Raw genomic sequence first — 23,727 nt, forward strand, 5'->3', positions numbered from 1 at the left:
CTGTGGAATTAGTGGTGTGGGGGGGGGCTGCTGAGGAGGAGGCTGACCCAGCCTCCAAGTGGCTACAGCCACTCTTGGCACTGTAGCAGCTGGTAATGTGCTCCTTGAAGGCTGGGACACCCGTTTGGATCCTGCCCCCTTCACTTTGCCTCATGGGTGGGTCAGCCCTGATTACTTCTCATGAAAGTATTCACTGTCTCCGAACCCGAAATAGAGACACAGCGATCACAGCCGAAGTTTAGTGGTTTGAATTTAGGACCTAAGCAAGCAAGATGTGGAAAATCCATTGCATGTTGAGTCCCACAGTGCCACCCCCAAAAATAATTCACACTGCACACTTCAATTTTTGTTTAAGTTTTTGGCATAATTTTTTGGCCACAACTTTATTCAAATACAAAAAATGTGAGTGGTTGCTTAGGCATTGGTTATGACTATCTGTCCTTGCCCCCCAAGGACAGAGCTGGTCCCTTCCGGACACCACCGGAAGCCAGCGTGGGAAACAAGTATTGGGGAGAAATGAGGCTGGGAATTCAGTCCAACACCTCTCACCCTCATGTTCCGGTGGGGCTTGCACGGCCCAAGCCCGGCACCACGGACAAGGACGAAAGAATGGCAAGCCCCTGGATTCCTTTAACGGAATTCCCTTTCCGCATCATTTGGAGGGATAGGCACCTTACCCCTCCAAGCACCAATTTAACCAATGCCTAACCGCCAACCTTACAAGTTGTGACGATTTGCTACGCAGTAGGCAAAAACCAAATGGCACCAGCCAATCAGCCAGATGGCAAAATTCCTACCAGGCCCCCGCTCCAAGGCGGACGACCCCATGACAGGCATAGCAAGGTCAAGCGATCAAGAAAAAACCACCCTATAAAAGGGAGGGAGGGCGGGTGATCCGGTGCAAAACGGCCAAGAGAACGTCCAACGTCTGGCCCCTGTATTTAAAGCCTCTGACCCCTCCTCCGAATTGGCAACAATCAAAATTCCCCAGCAACCCAATTAACCTCTTAAAGGCTAGGGTTCCACCAAATTTGCCTAGTCATGACAGGGTGGCCTGTTCCCCCAACCGCAACACGTGCTCTCTGTTAGGGAGAACACGCTTTATCTACTCCAGACAATAATTCCTCAAGGCCTTCCCCTATACTATTTTCCTGATCTACACACACACAAACACACATACACTTGCTTTTTCTCATAGTTGAGGAACAAGCATATTGCTGTGACTTTGTTTTATATGGGAGCTATAATAAATAGCTGACATTGTCTATAATTTCCTTGTAAGCAAATCAGGATGTATGGTGAACAACTTTCTGGAAGCAAACTGGGTCTATACTTTGTTACACCTTTTCAATACTCCTCATTTTTTATGTTTCAATGCTTATTTGTTTGGGGTTTTCTTTTTCTTTTTACATTGAATTCCACATAATAGAATGTCATTTAATGAACAATGTAATTTAAAACTTTAGTAAAAGACACTGTCCCCTGATTATCCTTGCTGGAGAAGAACTGACTACCTCAGTGGACTTAATTTTTGGGCAAGAGGAACCTCCCTGTCCCCCAGCTTTGGGAATGTAACCTCTGTACTGACATCAGCTACCTTTAAGCTCATGTTCTGCCGGAAAGACCTTTCCTTTTCGGCATAACTGTCAATTTAACAGGAAAATATGCCCTTGGATCCTCTGCAAATGACAACTTTAGGACTGGATGTTTTGGTGGGTTAAATGGCCAAATTCAGATTGGTTCAGAAATAAAATTATATCATCTTGCCATTTCCATCATGACTACTGATAATGAGAAAAGTGAAAAGCAGAATTACTACTACAAACAATGATAGGAGGACTTGTGAAGCGTCTCTTAATCACCAGTTTTGTATATGACAGTGTGTGAAATATACTTTGATGAAAACTATGACAAAGACTGTTTATTTCTTTTGAGTTGTTTTTACTCATTGCCACAGGTATTTTCTTAAAGTATGCAAGTTGCAATGCCTGAACAAAGTTGTTGTTGTTGTTGCTGCTGCTGCATCACTAAGAATTATGTTATGAAACTGTAAAGCTGCAAGTTGGGTGACAAGCATTCAACATTTCTTTTGTTCTTGTAATTTTTTATTTTCTGCAGACGCACTATGAAAATGGAGAGTACATTATCAGGCAAGGTGCTCGCGGGGACACTTTCTTCATAATCAGCAAAGGCAAGGTAAGCTCTTGTGGCACCCTGTTTAAAGTGCATGTCATAAGCAATAGTTGCATATTATAGGGATGTAACACCAACCCTCGCTTTTCCCCCATGCAGTGCCAAGGGGGGTGCAATATTTCACATTTAATTTGATGTTGTGACTTGGTGTTGGCGATGGAGGCTGCACTTTTCAAATGAAAAACCTAAAGAGTTTTATTACACAGAGCTGTACACATTTTTCCCTTGCAGGGATCACATGATTGTGTAGCTGTTAAAACTAATTTACCTGTTACATTTCCCAAACACGATAAGACTCCTGTGAACGATCCCCAGATCTGTACAGAAATATAAACACGCTGGTTTATAATACAACAAAGTTATATCCAGGAGATCTGCACGTTTCTCTGGAGTTTTTGCATTTGTTTTGACACGTCAGCCCACTCAGACTGTATAGCAAACGGCTTTTGAATCTCAACAGTTTTGAAACTTGGTACTTACATAAATTGTGAATTACAGTCAATGTGCAGATTAAAGATGAACAGGCTCAGATAGGAGCTCCAGAATTTATTCTTTGGCTTCTCCAATACCTCAGACCTCCTCACCATCAGTTCATTGATTCCCTAATCCCTTTCCCCCTAAATAACACTTGTAACTGGAAAGTGGGGCAGCAATAGCGTTGGCAGGCAGCATCAGAGAATAAGATAAGGAGAGAGGCAGTAACCCTTGGAAAAAACTACAACCTGCAAGCGCTGCCAGGACTTCTGGTCCTGCATAGTAGCAGCATATTAGAGGGAAAGATTGGAGAGGGCTTATCTCTGTCCTTGCTGTAGTCTTCACCGCCATTTCTGCTCCTAGTGTGCCATCACTAAATATAATTTGAACAGAAGGGTATAAAGGGTTTGGGGGCATCAGAGGAATATCAGGGAAGACAATTCAGGGATGGGATGACTAGGCAAGAGGGAAGGGGTGGGCAGTTAGCTTGGCTTTTTTTCTGAGCCAAACTGTCTATCTTTATTATTTTCTGGAAAGGAGCTCAACTTCTTTTATAGAAAATCTGGTTAGGATGGGAGGACATGGCCTGTCACCAATGCTAAGTCATTGTTGTGTTGTGGTCGGTGCAGAATTCTGTGCCCCATCTATCATGACCAGGTTATGAGAGCGCATTATTCCATTTCTAGCTTGTCTGAAAAAGCTTTCTTTTTATTTTCCAGACCAATTCAATGTGCTGGTTATCATCCTTACTTGTCTAAATAGTCTGCACCATATGAATCTTATGGCTTGTCTCTAGCTGATTCATCTGATTACTATTCTGTATGCCCTTCTGTTGGCTCTCCAATCTTCCAGGCCCCATGGTAGGTGGTAGGGTTTCAGTGGAAGTGCCCACTCAGTAGAGTTCTTTATTTATTACTAATAAACAAAGTAAACCAAAGATGTAGAGCATAAATAAATACTGTTACAGCAGGCTGCAGGTAGAGTTCTTTTTTGAGAGAAAAGCTATTTCCAGTTTAGAAATATTTTAATCTGGCTCTGGGATTTTTCTGTTGGTGCATTCTACATTAAATTATATGCTTTGTATTAATTATACCCCAATAGTTTTGCTGTGCTCTATTTTAATTTTTATTAATATGCTTTGTTTAACAAGGATGAAACAAATTAGTATGGCAGACAAAATAAGTTACAGTAGATGGAAAGTCCTGAACATGCATTGCCTCTTATTGCAGAAATCAGGTTTGCTTATCGAGAAAGGATGTAGGGCAGCCTGGCAGAAACATGGCCTTCAAACTTGCAACTGTCTCTGACCTGTTATGGAGACCTCCTCCTTAAACTGCATAATCTGCAGTTCTTCTGTTTCTCAGCTACTGGATGTGAACTTTGCTTTATCTGTTGGCTTAATGTGGAGGGTAATTAGAATGAGCAAAGACTAGCTGGTAACCGAACATAATGACCCTAATGTTGGATATTTACTTAAGCTCAAAGCATAAGTTATGTAAATACCTTAGAAATTAATAAAGTGGATTTATTATATTTATGTTAAGTATACTACATATTAGTTTTCTCTCCCCCCCACCCCCACCTCCCTGGCCATAACTCCAGCAATTGATTTCATGGCAACTGTGTTTAGGAGGAAACATGTGGAGGCTTGGCTTTTCTAGAGGGAATAATGAAGCTTAGTATCAGTGGTAGGAAACCTCAGCCTACAGGCCTAATTAGGACAGGCCGGCCTCCCCCTTTGACCTGCGCTGTGACTTGGCCCAAAACACACCCATCTGCCCATCACCTAATGCCATACAATATCAGGCATGGGACAGGTAAAGCTGTAGTACCAGATTCAAAAGAAATTAAAATGCACTCCCAATTCTTCCTTTCCCACCTGCAGGTGGAGTTCAGTTTTTGAATTTGACACCTTTTTCTGTCTCTCTGACAATAGAATAAAGAGCTAAAGCAACAAATTAAAGCTGGAAAAGAGGAACCGACCGTATACATGATGAGCATTCAGATAGCCGTTTATTCCACTTTCACAATGTTTCCCTGTTAATTTCCACGATATATTGGAACTTTCACATGATGTAGAAGCCACTTCCAGAACTATAGTGGAATATAGCACAAGTTTAAAACTCATTTCCATATTATTTGCAAACTGCTTTTTACCTGGAAGTAAATAACACAGAAATTGATACTAAACTTACACTATGTTCCACTATAGTTTCGGAAGTGGCTTTACATCGTGTGAAAGCTCAGATATAATGCAGAACTTAACCGTTAGAGAAAACTGCTATAGGAATACAGTCACCGAGTGCACTTCTAGTTCTTCCTTTGCAGTTGCCACTGCGGCTTGAATTAGACACATGTTTGAATTCAAGTCATGGCTGCAAATGGAGAATCTTCCTTATGATGTCATGTGACTGGCAGGTGGGCAGCCCCACCTTTCATAATTGCCAGCAGAAGTTGGGCCAGTTCTGAATCTGAAACCTCACCTTATGACAGATATGAACCCCCCACCCACATGCCTCTTTCATTCTCCCTTAAATATCTGGAGATCCTTGATGTTGCATGACTTTATTACATTGCAAGTTTCCATACTCCACTCTTACACAGGAAAACTCGCAGCTGTATGATGTCGTCTGTGTCCCATGTAGCATATTCCTGACATTATGAACAAGGGGGTAGAATGAGGGGCTGCTATTTTGGGCAGCAACCCAGCACCTGCCATAACGTTCAGTTCCAGCCTTGTGAAACTATTAGGAGAAAAATATATCAACCAAAACTGGGAATGCGAGTGAACATTTCCTGCGCCAGGCTCAGGAAAGAATTTCATGGGCTTGTTAAATTGCCTGTCTCAAAGGAGAGATGCAAGCTCTTAAAACCTTCATTCCCCCCACCCCCGCTTGGATGAAAATCCATCAGGAGAAGAATTACTGCCTTCTCCCCCTGAAAAATGCTTTGTACTGCCTGAGCAAAGCCTTTGTCAGCCAGGGATTGTGTGCGCTTTGGCAATTGTTTCAGCTGGCAAAGATACCCACAACCCTCTGAAAGTTGGCCACATACCCACATTGCATTGCATATTGATGATTTTAAAACACGTGAGGGCCAAATCCAGGGGTTGGACAAAGTCCCCATGCCCCAGTGAAGGCCTGCCCCCCGCAGATTTACATCCTACAGCATCTTTTCCCCACCCCTATAGTAACCAATGGAGTCAATCATTCCTCTGGGAGAGGAAAAAAGATTCCCAAGTATTTTCTCAGTTCTTTAAAATATAACTTGAGTTCTTTGTGTGTGCCATATAACCCTGTTGTTGAACTGCATAAATGGTTGAGTATTGTTTAGTATTGCTGTTGTTTTTCTGTTTCAAAACAGGATGAGCTAGGGCTTATATAAATGTAAGACTTAGAAAATTGGTCCAGTCCAGCTCTAGTTATGTGTTGTGAATCATGTGAAACAAAATCTGTTGGCTTTGGGTGGAGATACACATTATATTCTGCATCATAAGATGCTTTTACAAAATCTAGGTATTTGACATCACAGTGTTACGATGAAGAGGATAGCAAAGTATTGATATGACATCTTTTCTTTGTGCTCTGTAAAAGGTAAAAGTACCCGTGACTGTTAGGTCCAGTCGTGGATGACTCTGGGGTTGCGGCGCTCATCTTGCTCTATAGGCCGAGGGAGACGCCGTTTGTCCGCAGACAGCTTCCAGGTCATGTGGCCAGCATGACTAAGCCGCTTCTGGCGAACCAGAGCAGCGCATAGAAACGCCGTGCTCTGTAGTATACCCTTAAATTAACTTAATAATACTTGCAAGATTCCTAGTCCAGTATTATAGCCCCGTTTTTCCAGATGGGGCCTACAGTTTGAAAATGCTAGCTTGGAAAAGGTCTCTTGAAGGCTTCATTATGGAACTGGGATATGAACAGAAAATTTAGTTTACAGCTTTTTCTCAGTACAATATACCTTTTCAGAGCCAATATCCTTTCACTGTCATTTTTTAAAAACTCTTCTGTTCAGGTAAATGTTACTCGTGAAGATTCGCCTGGAGAAGATTCAATCTTCCTCCGTACTTTAGGAAAGGGAGATTGGTTTGGAGAAAAAGCACTCCAGGGGTAAGTATTAAACTTTGCCTACATACACAATTTAGATTTGCTTCAAGTAACGTTTGTCTTGAGTAGCTGAAAAAATAGTGGCATAAATGCCACATTATAATGAAATCTCTTCTAAATTGTAAGCTAGAACTTAAGGAAATAGAATTCTTGGCCACTCTCACTCATCGTTTTGTACTAAAGCAGAAGGCAGGCTGCATATAATTTATAATTCTTTGCAATTGTATGTAAGCCTTGTTATGATTCTAAATGATCTATCAAGCTGCTAAAATGTTTGCTTTCATTCCTGCCTCCCATTTTTCCCTCTTTTCTCTTCATTGAACTTTGCTGGGGCATTGCAAGAAGTCAAAAGATGTAAAATAAAGCTGTGGTTGGATTGCTAAATAGACTTTTCAGATTTGTAGTTTATTACTTTATACAAGAATGGTGAAGAGAAGACTCTGTGGCTGGTGGGGCAGTTCACTAGTACAAACCGATGATCATAGCTGTGGTGTGAACAATCTCCTTCCTTATTCACCTGTTCCAGGGTAGTACTGGAGACAGGGGGTCATTATCCAACAACGTACTTCCAAGAGTGCAATGACTTTTGGCTGCAAAGTAGAATTTCCCCTCCTTCCCTTGCACCCCTCCACACCACCCCCAATCTGTGTTTTCCCCAAACACTCTAGAGCAAATTTGGGGAGGGCCTGGGGTGGGAGGGAAGGGAGGAGAAGTTCCATTGCACTAGCAGAAGTACTATGTTAGATACTGCCCAGTGAATCCTATCTAGATAAACATCTTTATCTGCCCTAAGCCTGTCCTGTTGTTTTCATTAATTTGCATTGTATATTTAAGAATTCCTACACAAATTCACATTTTAATTCATATAAACACCCCCCCCCAATTTCTAAACATTTTTTCCTCCAATAGCGTTTTGAAAAGTATTTTAATACGAGTTTTGAGCTGGCCATTCAAGAAATGTGAAATCTAGATGATCTAAATTCTACTCTGCACATTAGTTTGGGAGGTGCACATTAACTCAGTTTATATCAGATTTACAGAGACTGAATTCCTCAGGCATCCCTACTTCTAAGATAGGCATTAATATTTACCAAATATTATTGTATTGTACAGCTCCATTCTTTCATGTAATAGATAATACACATTCTCCTAAATACTATATTGGTACACAAAGCAGAGTGTTCCTCATCACCTCCCAGTATTGATACTTTATAGTTGTCTTGTTATAAACTATCCTTCATTAAATTAACGTAAAAACTATAGAAGAAACCAAACTAATCCATTTCAGCAGAAGACCAGATGCTCAAAATGAAATGATGAATCTCCCTAAGCAGTTTGTATTGATATTATTTATTCCAAAATGGCAGTTATTACTCATTTGAATTCTTATTCATTGACAAGGGTACATGGGCAATTTTTGTACATTAAAATACTCCAATACTTTGATTTCTGAAATTCAGGGGAAACAGTGGGAATATTTATCAAGCGTTCCCAGTTTATGGAGGAAAGCTTAATTATGCAAATCCTTTTTGAATGAAAATACATTGCTGAACTCCTGCAGGGCCTAGATTGCTAGCTAGTTTGTTGTGTTTGAGCAAGACTTGATTTCAGCAATAATATTTGTTAAATTGCTGAGATATCGCTACATATCAGTGAAATATGCTGGTGAATAGTTGCCCAAGATAAGCAGCTGGCATGTTATTATTTTCACAGATGGATCATTTTTCCCCACCTGCGTTTTAGCATTATATTTTCAAAGCCTCTTTGGCATTTTAGCTGATTGTTGTCCGTTGATTCTCATACGGGGCAAGACCTTTAAACCAGTGCTGTGAATATTTACTCTGTGATTATGAGATGTTAAACTTTTTGAAAGGACAATTCCAGCTTTGGGAATCTCTGCACAACAGAAGTTGCTGCAGTGCGGCTCCTTCACAGATCACTCAGGCAAAGTCAGAAGGCATGGACCATATGAGAGGAGGTTGTGTTGTATGTCGTCCTCACGGCAGTGTTGCCCCACAAACACCTTTCTTCATAGCATAAGGAGGGTGAAGCTCCTAATGATGAGCTGATTCTACAATATTATCTAATTTCTTACAACTACAGGAAGAAAAAAAATTATTTGTGCTGATCCAACTTCTTGACTTTTTAGAGCAAATTTTGCACTTTTACAAGAGATTCCCCCCCCCAAAAAAAAAGCCTTCCTTGGTGCTAATTCTCACCTTTTTCCATTGCAGTTTGCATAAAACAACTGCTGCAGCAGCACTATGTTTTCTTTCTCCTTCCTCTTTGGCAACCTGTACATACAAATAAAATTATGACAGGAATTAAATTATATCCTAGAGGGCAAATGAAGCTAATTGCTTTTCCCTGACTCTGAATGGCTAATGCCAGAGGGCTTCCGAGGCAGCCTGGCCCATCACACCCTATGATAGCAAACTCAGATGCTGAGTGGCGACAGCTATGTTGCCAGACCTAGAACACTGGCAAACAAGAAGGCAGTTTTGGCTTAGGTGAAGTCCAATTTGCAGAAGTACTGTTAATAGAATATTAGGGGGAGGGGACTGTAAATACACATTCCCACCCTTATTTAGTAAGGGCTGGACATGAAGAAAGACTACAGGATGCTGAGTTTCTGTTTGTGGGAAACAAACCAGAAAATAAGGCTAGGGGTGAAGAAATGGAAAACAGATCCTGAAAATGGTCGTGTTTGGCTAGCTAGAACCCTGAACAAAAGCATGCCACCATTAGGAATGGGGGAGAAATTTGGTACACCTCACATTTTAATGCAAACCTACTTAATTTGCATTTCAAAAAAAAAAACACAAAGTGAAATGCAGCTGTGCTTCCAATTTCTCATTTCTACCATTTTTGTGAGATGGCAATTCTTCAACAACAACAAAAAGTGTACAAAAATGCATATACAGTGGTGCCTCGCAAGACGAAAATAATCCGTTCCGCGAGTCTCTTCGTCTAGCGGTTTTTTCGTCTTGCGAAGCAACCCTATTAGTGGCTTAGCGGTTTAGCGGCTATTAAAGGCTTAGCGGCTTAGCGGCTAAAAGGCTATTAGCGGCTTAGCGGCTTAGAAAAAGGGGGGGAGCGAAAACAATCACAAGGCGTTTTCGTCTTGCGAAGCAAGCCCATAGGGAAATTCGTCTTGCGAAGCGCATCGAAAAACGGAAAACCCTTTCGTCTAGCAGGTTTTTCGTCTTGCGAGGCATTCGTCTTGCGGGGCACCACTGTAAGTGCAAATAACCTACAGAAAGCCGTTGTAGTAGAGTAAATTGCTGGGGGGGGAATGTGGTCCTTAGAGAAATGTTTTGTACTAAAACTCTGGGAAATTTCCATGAGGCTTAAAGAAACAATAACCTGGAAAGTATGTGCACACCAGGGAACTACCCATCTTTTATACCATGAGAAGGTCTGTTGATGGTAACTTTTGCTTGACTATTGGTTGAGCTTCATCTTCTTTGCTATCCGATGGACCATTTGACAAGGGCACTGTACCATTCTGTTTACTGGTCCTTCCCCCCTTTTAAATCTTTAAATGCTCCTTTGACCACAAGCTTTGTTATGCTTCCCTGTGTGTGACATTTTCCATTACAATCGCTATTTTCTGTGGTCTGATAGATATCTACAATGTGTTCCGTATCCTTATTGCACACTAGTAAATCTTAAATTAATGCCATCCTTTTGTGTGTCCTGTGTGCCAGCAAGGGAGAGGAACATTTCTGTAGGGTTTGCCCCAAAACTAGGAGACTGCACTAGATATGCCGTTTAGATTTCATCCAGTTTTGCATGAAAGATAATCTGTTTGGGATTTTATTTTTGGCTTTTCTTATGCTCCCTTGCCTAATGTGCAGTGTCTTTTTGCTTGTATTCACTGGAGTTTAAAAAAACCCCAACTTACCATGAATAGTTAGAAAAAATGCATTAGGAAAGCTTGGTTTTCAGATATAGAATTTTTTAGAGCGTAAAATCTATATAAAGTTTTGTGGATTGTAAAAGGAGCCAAAGAGAGTTTCTTAAGAGCTTATAGAAAATGATATTTGCCCAGAAATCAATATGCATTAGAACACTAATGCACTGTGGCTTGGGCAATGTTTCTGATTTTTTTATATATACCTGTGGCGTGGGGGTGGGTATGCATGCATGCTTTAATTATTCAGAGGCACAAATACAAATATTCCATTTTCATTTTAGCACCTATTTTTTCTGTTCTAGACCCCAGGAGGTTTTCTGTGCAGTATAATCCTTATATTTCTCATCCTATTTGTTTCTTATTTCACATAAAGCCAAGCAGAGTAGGGTATTATTTTTCCTTGAATGGAGGAACATCCCAAAGCTATAGCTGATAGGAGTCAATTCACAATCCAACAGAGCAAATAGGTCTTGTGCATCTGAGTTAAGTAAGTTGTATATTCCAGTTACAGATAGGTAGCCGTGTTGGTCTGCCATAGTCAAAATAAAAAAATAAAAAAATTCCTTCCTGTAGCACCTTAAAGACCAACTAAGTTAGTTCTTGGTATGAGCTTTCGTGTGCATGCACACTTCTTCAGATACACTTTGGGCCAAGCTCAACCTTTCAAAGTACAAGAGTTCACTCAGCATCATTGCTGCCCAAAAGAACTTTGGGTGTAGGATACCATATTGATCATCAGTAGCTATGATGGATTGGAGAGAGAGTGCTTGCTGGGATTTTTCTGGGTCTGAGAGACACCTGGCATACACGTAAAGCTAACCATAGTTTATGTAAAGCTAATGTTTTCTTAACAAAACATGAATTATTCATGATGGAACACAAGTGATGGAACAAGCTACAGCTTGTCCCCCCGCCCCCCAGTTCCTCTTGTTTTTCAGTCACTTTTGCCTAGTGTTTTTGTAGTTTTGCAAATATCTGCAGTGGGGTGTTCAAACAAGTCCTGGTTAAAAGAGATGCTGAGTTTGCATATAACACTGATCTGTAGTTAAAACAAACCAAGCTTCATATTTTAACAAACAATGACTCCAGACTGTGCTTTGTTGGCAGTAAACAAACTATAGTTAAGCTGCTGGGAAGAGTTCACACATAATGCTAAGCCATGGTTTAATAAACTATAGTTTCCTAAACCATGGTTTAGTGTTATATGTGAACCAGGTCTTTACTTCAACACGTTGCAGAAGATCTGTCTGCCATTCTTTATTTCTAGCATAGAACTTGCACCATCAAAGTAGAACTGTAGCAAAATTTTATCTATCCTGTCAACATAGCTTCACCAAGCTAGAGTATAATATCAAGGAACAATAAAAACCACCATGAAAGCAATAAAACTGAAACCACAGTGTTAAGTGGGTGGAGCCTCCGCAAGTGGAGTGGTCTGAGCCTGTGGTAAGTCTGGCAGACCCTCTGAAGTGGTTCGGCGCCACGCTGGCAGTTTGCGAGGGAGGTGTAGGTGGAGCCTCGCCATCTGTAAGTGTCTCTTCTGGAGCCATGAGCGCAGTTGGGGGCACCACGGTAGTGTCCACGTCCCCAACACTGTGCCTAAGCTGGTCTGTGCGGGCACCACAAGCATCCGTCTTCGAGTGCCACCTGGTACGAGCGACGTCCAGTGACTCCCACTACTGTGGCTGGCACCCAAGGAATGTCCCTCACATAGTTCCGGGCAAAGACCTGGTTTCCTGGAACAAATGACCATGACGCGTTGGCACAGCCTGGGGGTTCGGCCATGGCAAAGTCCCGGTGCAGCTGGTCGAGCGGTGACCTGAGGCGGCGGCCCATAAGCAGTTCAGCAGGACTCCGCCCTGTGGCTGCATGAGGGGTGATGTGTTGCACTAACAAGTATTCGGCGACCCACTCGTGCCAGTCTCCCCGGTCCAGGCGCGCCAGTGCCTCTTTTGCCGAGCGTACCATTCTCTCCGCTTGCCCATTGCTGGATGGATGAAATGGTGCCGTTAGGGTATGGCGGATGCTCAAAAGTGCCTGACGTGAACTGCGGTCCGTTGTCGGAGACAAGGACATCAGGACACCCATGCATCACAAACAGGCCTCGCAGCACCCGGATGATGGCCTCGGTAGTGGTGGAGGGCATCAGGGCCACCTCCAGCCATTTGGAATAGGCATCCCCCACTACCATAAAGGTCCAGCCTTGAAAGGGGCCGGCCAGATCAATGTGCACCCTCGACCAGGGTGTCTTTGGCGTCTCCCAGATGTGTCCCTTAGCTGCCGGTGCTGCAGGCCTCGATTCTTGGCACGCTTGATAGGCAGACACCCAAGCAGTGATGGCATCGTCCATGTTAGGCCACCAGACGTAACACCAAGCCAATGCCTTCATTTTGACAATTCCTGGGTGGCCAACGTGCAGAGCCTCCAGGACGCGTTGACGGAGTCTTTGGGGAATCACGACGCAGTCTCCCCACAGCAGACAGCCACGATGAGCCGAGAGTTCATGTTGTCTGGTTGCGAAGGGCTGGAACTCTGATGCAAAAGGCCCTTGCGGCCACCCCCTCCACACCCAGTTGAGCACACGGCTGATGGTGCGATCCTGGGCAGATGCGGAGGCCACAGTGGCAGCCGATACAGGCACTGCCGGAAGATCCTCAATCAGGAGGAACGATGAAGCTAGAGCCGGGTCTTCCACAAATGCTGGAAGAGGGCAACGGCTGAGGGTGTTGGCATGTCCCATCGATTTCCCCAGGCAATGGATGAGCCGGTAGTGGTAGGCAGCCAGGAAAACAGTCCATCGCAGCATATACATATATATATACACACACTTGTTGCCTATTCACAAGGTGGTAAGGGGCACAAACCATCTGCAAGTTCTTCTGTATAAGCCTCACTGAAATAAACAAAAGCTGTGTTAAAGCTCTGGTGCAATTCCCCACTGGAACTGTAGCTGACCCAGAGGATGTGGTCTTCCTGAGACTTGTCTTGATATTCATATTCATTTCACTTCCACTTTCATGTTAGTGACACAGGATAGCATCTAGGTAGATTTGGCCTCAGTTTCAGAAGGTGGCTGTACATTTCCACCAAATCTCAGGTACAAAGTGAGATTCTGTTGAAGCCAGTCTCCTGTTACAAATAGAAATAACCTGCTCTTTCAGTCCATTGTTTGCCAAATGGCTTCCTATTTTCCTCTTCATTTGACACAGGGACGTTACAGCGTATTACAAATCACCTGTTGGGATAGATAATGCAATTTTTAATTTACTAAATTCATTCTCATTTCTCTCAGTCTATGCTATGCCTGAATAGTTGTGTATTTTAATGCCATTTGAATCGCCTTCGGTAGATTTATCATTAAATATCAACATGGTGCATCAGTTCTGGAGTCAGTCTGATTGTATAATGCCATGCCTTTCATTTGAATCTCAATAGCTGCTGGATTCTTAACACAATTATCTCCAGTTTCTGCAGAAAGTAGGATTTAAAAGACAATTTATATCAACAAATCTGGAATTTATTTAAGCGATCTTAGTGTAGTAAAAATACGGCAAATTCTAGTTACCTGTAACTTCTTTGAGTCTTGTACCTTCTGATCCTTAAAAAGAATGTGTGAGGAATAACCTCAAGTTAGGGCAAGTTTTAGTGAAATCTGAGAGCAGTTTCAGGTTTTACAGGTGACTTGTTATCAGCTGCTGCCTAGGTTGTTTTTACTTACACAGCCAACATAACTTTCCTTTGCACTAAATCATTTGAACATTGCAAACAAGTTCTTAAGGTAGAAGTGTGCAAGTAATTGTGCAGGCAGCTGGTGGCATTTGTGTGCAATGCATGTTCAAAGCCACTCTGAAAATACCTTAGTGCACATGAGTGCCCCTGTGGAGATCTTCCTGATGCTTCTGACAGTCTGTTTGCATGGATGTGTAAATGCAACTTAATTTGCTCCAGATAGACCAGGTGCTGGGATCTTTTTCATCCTGAGCTGATTAGTAAAATGACTTAATATATAAAACGAAGGGATGAGTGGGAAAGAATATATATGGCGATATTTAATGGAGGAAAGACTTGCTGTCTCCCACATCCTGCAAATGTATGTGTGGCGGCAGTGGTGGAGAATTGGAAATATGTGTAATAATGTGTGTGTGTGTGTGTGTGTGTGTGTGAGAGAGAGAGAGAGAGAGAGAGAGAGAGAGAGAGTAGGGGGGTTGATGGCTGTCTTTATGTGTGCCACATTATTTATGTTGTTATATATGTTTCTGTTATGTAGTAAACCGATATGTACAGTGTGGGAATCCCAATGATTAGGAAAGTTTGATCCCAGTTAAGTAAGATTTCAGGTGAGTTGCCATATACAAGGTGGGAAGTACTAGAGAAAAAGATAGTATTTCTACATTCCTGTAGTAAAAATAAAATATTGCGTTAAACTAACCTCTGAGCTCTTCTTAAAGTTCAGAGGAATGCTATTCCATAAGACAATGAAAAAGTCTGAAGCTGTGTTGTGCACATCCACTGAGCTAAAAGCTGCAGACCTACGCAATAGGAATGTCCTTAGTAGCTTTGTTTTGATTGAATGTGTGTTTCAGCAAAGTTTATTCCATATGATCAAAATACTGAGAGCACAAGCACATACAGCATATGCTTTCAGTATAATTTTAGTCAATGTGTTTTTTCCAGCCCTACTACATGAGGTTCTTTACACAGAGATGCTATAGGTTTCACCTGTACCTTCTGCATACAAATCATGAGGCTTCCCAATGAGCTATGGCCTTGCTCCAAATTATAGCAGCAGACACCTTTGTTTGTTGCACATATGTGGGACCATAGGGACTTATGATCACATTTTATAAAAAAAAAATCATACTTTCAGTGGTTGGCATTGTCATGGAGAGCATGTTGCTTATATTCAGAAATAACTTTCCAGTGCTGTACATGTGATCCCCCTGGGAAAGGAGATTATAGTTTCCTTTTAAAACATGAATTCAAGAACATCTTTAATACTATGGGCATGTAGGCAGCTTAAATGACAGACCTACTGAGGTAACAAAGAAGATCACATCCTATTTTTATTCTCATTCATTCAACGTTTATTTATAAGATACTGTCATTTTAATTCTTCCATTGTTTATTTGAAAACATTTATTCGAATCTGATATCCAATATATTGCATATTACTTTTTAATATATCAAAACTTATTTTTGCGTACATATTCTGGAAAATGGCAAAAAATAAAAAAATACATTTGCAGTATTGACGGTGTTAATAGAGACAAGTTTGATGTACAAAGGCATGATTCAGACAAACCAAAGTACCCTAACATACCATAGAGTTCAGTGGGAAAGTTAAGTACTTGCTTAGCATTCAGAATAAATACAAAATGGTTGGAGTATGATGCAGGCAACATTTTTGGAGAAAGGGCCATCACTCAGTTTTACATGTTTATAGAAGTTGATTGGCATGGAAGATTACAGCTTAGTTTGAATGATTCAGGCAATCACTTCTTCGTGTTCACATTGCAATCTGTGCTTGAGGAAAAACTGCTTCTTCAGATGCATAGATGTCATGTGAAATCAGCAGCTGGTCATCTTGAATTCTGATACATTAGCGTTCAGCAAGTGTGCATCTGGGAGACTTTTCCAGCTGACATACCTGAGAGAATTTTCATTAGGTTTTTCAAGTGGGAACATGAATGTATTTGATGGGGAGGGATTATGACTTAAATGAATCTCTTTCGAAACTCTGTTGTATTAGTCACATAAAAAGACTCTAGCCATATTGGATTTAAGTAATGCAAGAGCTTGTTTTTATTATTAAAGCAAGAGCTTATTCTTCAACTTTTAAGCAAATGTCTTAAGACTTTTTGAAATGATGTGCAATTGCCTGTGTGCTTTTATGTAGATTTCCTATATAATAAAACGGAACCACAGCAATTCATCCCAGTTGAGCAACATTAGCAAATACTGCACTATGGGTAATGAACAAATGAATATAATATACACTGGAGCTGGAAGATCAGTGAACACTAAAACTGAAATCTTTTGTGCCTTATCAGCTGTCTGCCTTCTGTGCTGAATTTCAAATTGCCACTTTGCATTTCAAAAAAACATGTTTACATAAAACACAAAATAATGAAATGCATTAGATACTCAAAGGAAACAATCGTGTTAATAAAAATTCCATGAATAAAACCTGCTTTCTATGTATTGTAAGAGGGAGAAAATGCCAAATTTTAATTGACTGCCTGATAAAAAAATAGATCCCTTGGCAAAAGTCTATTAGAAGATAAATTATAGTTCTGTTTAATATGCATGAATAGTTTATGCTTCTTTCAAGAAAAGAGAAGTAAAGTTGTCCACTCTTTTTTAATCTGTAACACAAGTATTTTTATAAAGTGAAGTTCCAAAATCAATACAAGGCTTCAAGCAAAGGTAAAAAGCAGAGTTTAATGAAAACATTTTTGGGAACCATTTGTTTATGTGGGAAGTAGAATATTGGTTGACTTTGTCAGAAATTTCCTATTTAAACTTCCCATTCTCTTGCTCTGATTTTGCATTCCTTTGTCAGAGCTTCTGATTCAGAAGTGCCATAAATGCAGGGCATTCCAATCCAGACCTGGAGCTTGCGCAAGTGATTCAAAGAGCTTCAAGTGGCGCTGTGGCTTGCGCATGGCTTTTGGTACACATGGTACACGAGAGCCCAGCTTTACCTCCAGTTTGCGAAAGCCTAGCTTCCCCTACTGGCAGTGTGCTAATTTAGGAATGACGCAGTTGTTTTTTTTCTAAAAATAAGTTTTTGCTGGGACTGGAGATTTAAGCATAATTCACTGTTGTGATACTAGAATCCCCCCCCAAAAAAAAGTCTCTAAGAATGTCCTATTTTGACAAATATAGGTTGCCCCCACATGAAGAGAAATATAATTAAAATATAAATTAAAGCTGTTTCCAGGTAAGTTAGTCACACATTTACAAAAAAAATTTAAAAAAATATTAGGTCAGGCTTCATGTTTCATTTGTCTGGCCATATTTTAAAACAACTGTATGTCTGTCTGGGAAGAAATCAGATCTTTATTGGGAGAAATTTAAATATAAGAACTATTCTCTTCTAACAGTTAACTGTGTGAAGGGGAAAAGACTGATCTTACCGAAACTAGAGAGATATTGGGGTTCAGTTGACAGTCTACAAGAACAGATAGAAAAAATACTGTCACTGAAGACTGGCGACTCAGCTACATTAGTCAAAATACAGCTCTTTGAATGTGTTATAAACATGTAACTTTTGAATTATGGTGCTGGAGGAGACTCTTGGGAGTCCCATGGACTGCAAGAAGATCAAACCTCTCCATTCTTAAGGAGATCAGCCCTGAGTGCTCACTGGAAGGACAGATCCTGAAGCTGAGGCTACAATACTTTGGCCACCTCATGAGAAGAGAAGACTCCCTGGAAAAGACCCTGATGTTGGGAAAGATGGAGGGCACAAGGAAAAGGGGACGACAGAGGACGAGATGGTTGGACAGTGTTCTCAAAGCTACCAGCATGAGTTTGACGAAACTGTGGAGGCAGTGAAAGATGGGAGTGCCTGGGGTCATGAAGAGTCGGACATGACTAAACGACAACAACGTAAACACCAGATGGCACCAGAGAGCACATAACCTTCTTATAGCATTTTTACATAGTGTCTCCCCCCCCCCCCATCTTTTGCTCTAATGATTTAATTTATAGCAGTTTCTCCCCTGTGTTTATATCCACCCTAGGTAACTTGGCTCTGGAATTTAGCTTTTAAATGATGGGGTACAGTTTAAAAGGTCATTTTGTAGACATCTCACTGAAACCAATTGGTTCACAGTTACAGCCAACAAGGTTTTCGATTTTCAATAAGAACCTGGTGATTGATTGGAGGGCTCTGACTGGAGTGAATAAAAGGGTAGGATCCATTTAGCAGCCATTAAATCAGCTGGCCGGTCTATAGGAGACTTAACGTGATTTGTTGGGGCACTAAAGAAGAGGTAAGAGACAGCTTGAGAGCAGGCCTGTGCCAAGGGTGGGGGCAGCCAGGTACAGTTGTCCCAGGCCTCAGTGGGCTAAGACAGCCAGGAGGTCCTGCCAGGGACCAGCTGCTTTTTTTGTTTGAGTTTATAACTTTATTCTAAGAAGACTCCCACCCTGGGCTTCAGATAAGGTGCTGAGAGGAGCAGGAGCTGCTGCCACCAAGGGAAACCGCCAGATACAGTTTAGCAGTTGAGAGAGCCTTCAGACTGGGGAGCACTGGGACAGCACTATTTGGGGGTCAGTCAGTCAGTGTCATCCAGCAATTCTGCAGAAGAGCTAAAGGCAAACAGTCAGCTGGTGGCAGTTTTCTTCAGGAAGCAATGAATCTGACCAGAAAGAAGACTTTGGGTAAAGACCCTGGTGAATTCTGTAGGTTTACTGGGTGAATGAATCCCTGAGCGGAAGGAAGACTTTGGATGAACTCCTCTCTGTGAATTAACTGAGGCAACTGGCTGTTAGTTTAGATTAGGAAAGAGAACTAGAACAAGTAAATAGTCTTATCTTTAAAGTATATATTACATCTTAAAGCAAATAACTAGCGAAGATGTTACATGTTACTTGCCAATAATATTATATCATAATGTATTCCTAAACCCAGCCATTATGTTGAGGAAAAGGTGAATACTGGAAATATCTTCAACTAAATGGTGGCAGTGGAGTTATAGAAGGGATAAGAAAAGCACTCACCTTTAATACCTGAATGCAGAAAAATAATTTAAGGATAAAACAGGGGCAAGTGGCTAAAACCACCTTAAAAGACTTACTTAATAATGTAACAAATGAAGTTCATAGTAGTAAAGCTCCTTGTCCCCTTCTTCTCCCCTGCAGCTACTTGTGCTCCACCCCAAAAAGCCTCTTTGGAGGACTGAGGTCCCTCCTCATGGGAAATGAGAAGTAGTGTACTGCTAGGGAAGGAGAGAATTGCCCAAAATAAGCTAACTCAAGGAAGTTCATGGGTGAAAAGCTTCGCCGCCGCCTTCCCCAATAGCCCCTTGTGTGAATCTAATTAGGTAAACTCTTAGTAGCTCGCTTTCGGAATAAATAGTTTGATTACAACCTATGGAAACTTTCAGGTAATACAGAAGTGGTTGATCTTCATAGATTTTACTCTAATCTTTCAGCTGCCTATGAGATAGATCCAGGCAATCCTTTATAACACAGGAGACTTCTACATAGAAATTAAGAGCCTTCTCGCTTGCTTCCCTGGCCTGAGATTGCTCCAGCATTTAATGGAGCAAAATAACATGTCTGTTTCTTACTGCTTTCTGTATTTTAATTTTGCTGCATCCCTGTCTTCAGCTTATCATCTCTCTCTCCCCTCCCCGGCCACCTTTTTCCATTCTAATTATTTGAGTGCTAATGCATCCCAGAAGGATTTGCTCCCACTTGTGAGGGTTGCCTAAGGTATAAAGGGCTGGTTTTGAAGCAAGGAGGGAAACATTGGCTGTGCTTTGTGTCCAACCCTAAGATTGATCTCCAAGGAAGCTGGAAATGGAAGCAATTAAAGTACGTGAAGGGAGAGAATGCAAATGAAGATGTGGGAAAAAGTTACTCAGCACAACATTTTCAGTATTTATAGAGCTGGGAATGGTACTTGAAGTATTGCAGAAAGATTATAGTAAACACAGAAAATAATTTAGTGGAACCTTAAGGAAAAGGATTCTGATGAATGGTACACAATTCCTATTCCACAATGAATCTTACAGGGTTCTAGAAGATTATTTCGTCTTGTAAGTACTAGAAGATTATTTTTGTATTTTCTTAAAATACGCTGGTATTTTAAGATAGCATTGTATTGGAAAGGACCAGTTGGACATGTATCCCAACTTCTGATGAATCAAACACTCTCCACTTATTAGCCTCCAACTTCCCACACAAAAGCGCTCACACATCAGTTAACTGGCACAGTGTTGACATGCTTGAAAACAGTATTTTACATTAAGAGTATACTCAATAACAATTCATTGTACAGGAGTAAATGACTAAATTCCGCAGTTCATTTTCCTTCTGTAGAACAAGTATGTCTCTGAAAAGAGGACAAGAAAACATGAATAGACAGCACAAGGAAAAATGATTGCTTCCCAATTACTTTCTCTCCTCACCCCCCCCCCGTCTCTCTCTCTCTCTCTCTCTCTCTCTCTCTCTCTCACTCTCTCTCTCTCTCTCTCTCTCTCTCTCTCTCACACACACACACACACCACTCCATTCACACAGCCTCTCAAAGAGCATATTCTGTCTCTCTTTCCTGTGGACAGGAAATTCCAGTCCGCCAAACTGCAACTGGCCTCAGTTCACTTCATAGGTGTTTGCGTGAGGCTCCTGAATAAGCCCAGCTGGAACAAGTAGGAGCACTGCTTGGTGCATTGTGCCCACAGTGTTTAAAAATACGATGACAGTGCTATTAATAAGCGTGGTCACATGTTGTTTTTAAGTAAACAAGAAATCTGAGCGTGGCCTTCCAAATGGAATACATATTGTTCTTAACCTTTGCATGCACAGAAGGGGTTGTTCTGATGTCATTTTCTGTTATCATCTAGATACTTTTCTCACTGTTATCATATGTACATAGAAACAGGGCTGCCTCGATCCTTGTGCCCTGACTCTGGAACTCCATCCCCCTGGAGGTATAAATGGCTCCGTCGCTAATGAGCTTTTGTCGCTTAATTTAAACACATTTGTTCTCCCAGCCTTGAATTCAAGGGCCACATTTTAACTGTCAAAGGGGACAGCACCTAATCAGAGGTATTTTTGGTGGCTGTGGTAGATATTTTGGAATCATCTTCACGATTATAGCTATAGTATGTTGGGAAGGAGAAGGAATGATTTGTGATGCAATAGAGTTCGCCTTTTGAGAATTTGAATAGCTTTTGGGGGAAATATGCACATCCTAGTGTCAAGATAAATCTGACTTAAAAATAAATAAGGTGATTTAATTTATTATCTTTTAAAAGTAAGTAACAGAAAGAAGAAAACCAAGAATGTTAGAGTCATAGCGTAGTGCTAGAGAACATACGTTTCACTCAAAAGGGAATGTGTTCTGCAGCTGTGCCCTACAGCTGGGGGAAGGCAGTGGGCGGACTGTTTGGGTAGCGTGGAGCCTGCACATGCCAAAACTACCACGTCTCTCCCAGGAGAGACGCATGGCTCAGGCGTGCTGCAGGCCCCGTGTTGAGTGCCACCTGGCATTTTGTCATCTCCCCCTCAGTGGTGACACCTGGGATGGCCCGCCCCCACCACACACCCCTTCCTCTGCCCCTGGCCCTAGCTTTGCAAGCTAAAAGCATTGCTGTGAGAGATGCCTGCCTACCTTAAGCAGGTATTGCCAGTGGGGTATGTGGCCCAATGCAGTGGCGGAGCAAGCCGATCAGGCGGTTGGGGTGGCACGGGGGGGGGCAGTTGCCCATGGGGGTGGGGTGAGCCGATGTGAGATGTTCCACAGGGCCTCCGAGAAGTCTACCTGCCTCCTTCCACTCAGCTGCCCTACAGCTGGTGTTTGGGCAGCGTGGAGCCTGTGTGCGCCAAAACCACCACGTCTCTCCAGAAGAAACGCATGGCTCAGGCGTGCTGCAGGCCCTGTGTTGAGTGCCACCTGGCATTTTGTCATCTCCCCCTCAGTGGTGACACATGGGATGGCCCGCCCCACCACACACCCCTTCCTCTGCCCCTTGCCCTGGCCCAATGTGGGGTTTTTTGGTGTGTTTTTTGGCTTATTTGTTTTGTATTTTCATTTGTGTTGCATCTTTGGATGCAGGGTGGTATACTAATACTACTAATACTAATACTAAATAACAACAACAACAAAGGAATCATAAGTTCATGACTATACCTGTTCACTCTGAGTTAAGTCCCACTGAGTGCAGTGAACCTCCCAAGTAAATGTGGAAAGGACTACAGCACTTTGAGACTAAGAAATATATTCAGGGAGATAAAGCTGTTATCTGCATGGAGCACTTATGACAGGGTGAAAGAGAAACACATGTAAATCAGTAAACCTTTAAATGCATGGCATTATCATTTATTACTGACCATCACCATGCTAACTTTGTACATTTGAGTTCAGTTCACTTTTCCTTCTTTTACACTCATGGCTGTTTACCAGAAAAATAAATGTAACTGTGAAGATTTTCTGGAACACTTTGTGAGTAAGTTTGTGGAATGGATGTTGTACTGCCAAGTTCTGGTATAACCTTCATAGTTTAAATAGTAGCAGAACCAGGGAATATGATATCAAGAAACATCTATTATTGTGTGGTTCACTTAGCACCCTCGCAGAAAAGGGCGTTGATTTCTTTTAAATTCAGCTTTTGGGAAACTTCTTAAAAGCACACATTTAGGAATTTCAAACATTTGCATCAAAATGGTTAGACATGTCAATGGGAGGCTGGTATTTAAATGGTAAACTATGCAAGTGGTATATTCTTGACAAGTATGACAAAAGTGAAATCATCATAATTCAGGCTTGTGTAACATCATGTATCTGCAGATAAACACAGCCATCTTTGAAATTTTTATTTTAAGCAACTTGTTCTCTCCTCCATCAACTGTTCCTCTTGGCTACGTATCAGATGGTTTTCCTGTTCCTTGGGCCATGAATTGAATGGCAGTGTAATTGTAATTAAGAGTTCTTTGACATAACGTCAAATAAACAAATATATTTCTGTCACTGTTGCCTTGCAGAACAGAAAAGCCTTTGCAAAGTGGTCAGATTTGTTTGAAATGCTTAATGATTACAAATAACACTCAACAGAAGTTGTAGAATGGGAAAAAATCTTATTTCCCAATGCATTAAAAACCTGTGCACCCTTACTTGGGAAGAAGCCATGTTGGGGCTTACTTTTCAGCAAACATGCATAGTAAATGTATACTATTAAATCAGTATACAGAGAGAAAGAAAGTACAATATTAAGCTTATTAGCTGAGTGCAATGTCTAAGTTGATCGACAACCGCATAGGAATGTGTGTGTCTCACAGAAAGTGCTAATTTACCTCAAGAAG

The 23,727-nt window shown here is 41.5% G+C and overlaps 1 protein-coding gene and 1 long non-coding RNA gene across 9 annotated transcripts in view; one reads left to right on the forward strand and one right to left on the reverse strand.

Moving 5' to 3' along the window:
- Window positions 1-23,727, forward strand: part of PRKG1 (protein kinase cGMP-dependent 1) — a gene marked incomplete at its 3' end in the record, with an annotated part of 706,724 nt that overhangs the window by 569,772 nt on the left and 113,225 nt on the right. For all 8 annotated transcript variants that reach the window (XM_082222041.1, XM_082222042.1, XM_082222043.1 and 5 more), the window contains 2 exons: window positions 2,119-2,196; window positions 6,679-6,773. In XM_082222041.1, coding sequence (XP_082078167.1) covers window positions 2,119-2,196; window positions 6,679-6,773 — 173 coding nt within the window. The remainder of the gene's footprint in view (window positions 1-2,118; window positions 2,197-6,678; window positions 6,774-23,727) is intronic.
- Window positions 1-23,727, reverse strand: part of LOC309532209 — a 738,788-nt gene that overhangs the window by 554,621 nt on the left and 160,440 nt on the right. The gene's annotated exons all lie outside the window — the stretch shown is intronic.

The sequence above is a fragment of the Podarcis vaucheri genome (assembly GCF_965113315.1).
Source record: "Podarcis vaucheri genome assembly, chromosome: 5".
NCBI classification, from domain to species: domain Eukaryota; kingdom Metazoa; phylum Chordata; class Lepidosauria; order Squamata; family Lacertidae; genus Podarcis; species Podarcis vaucheri.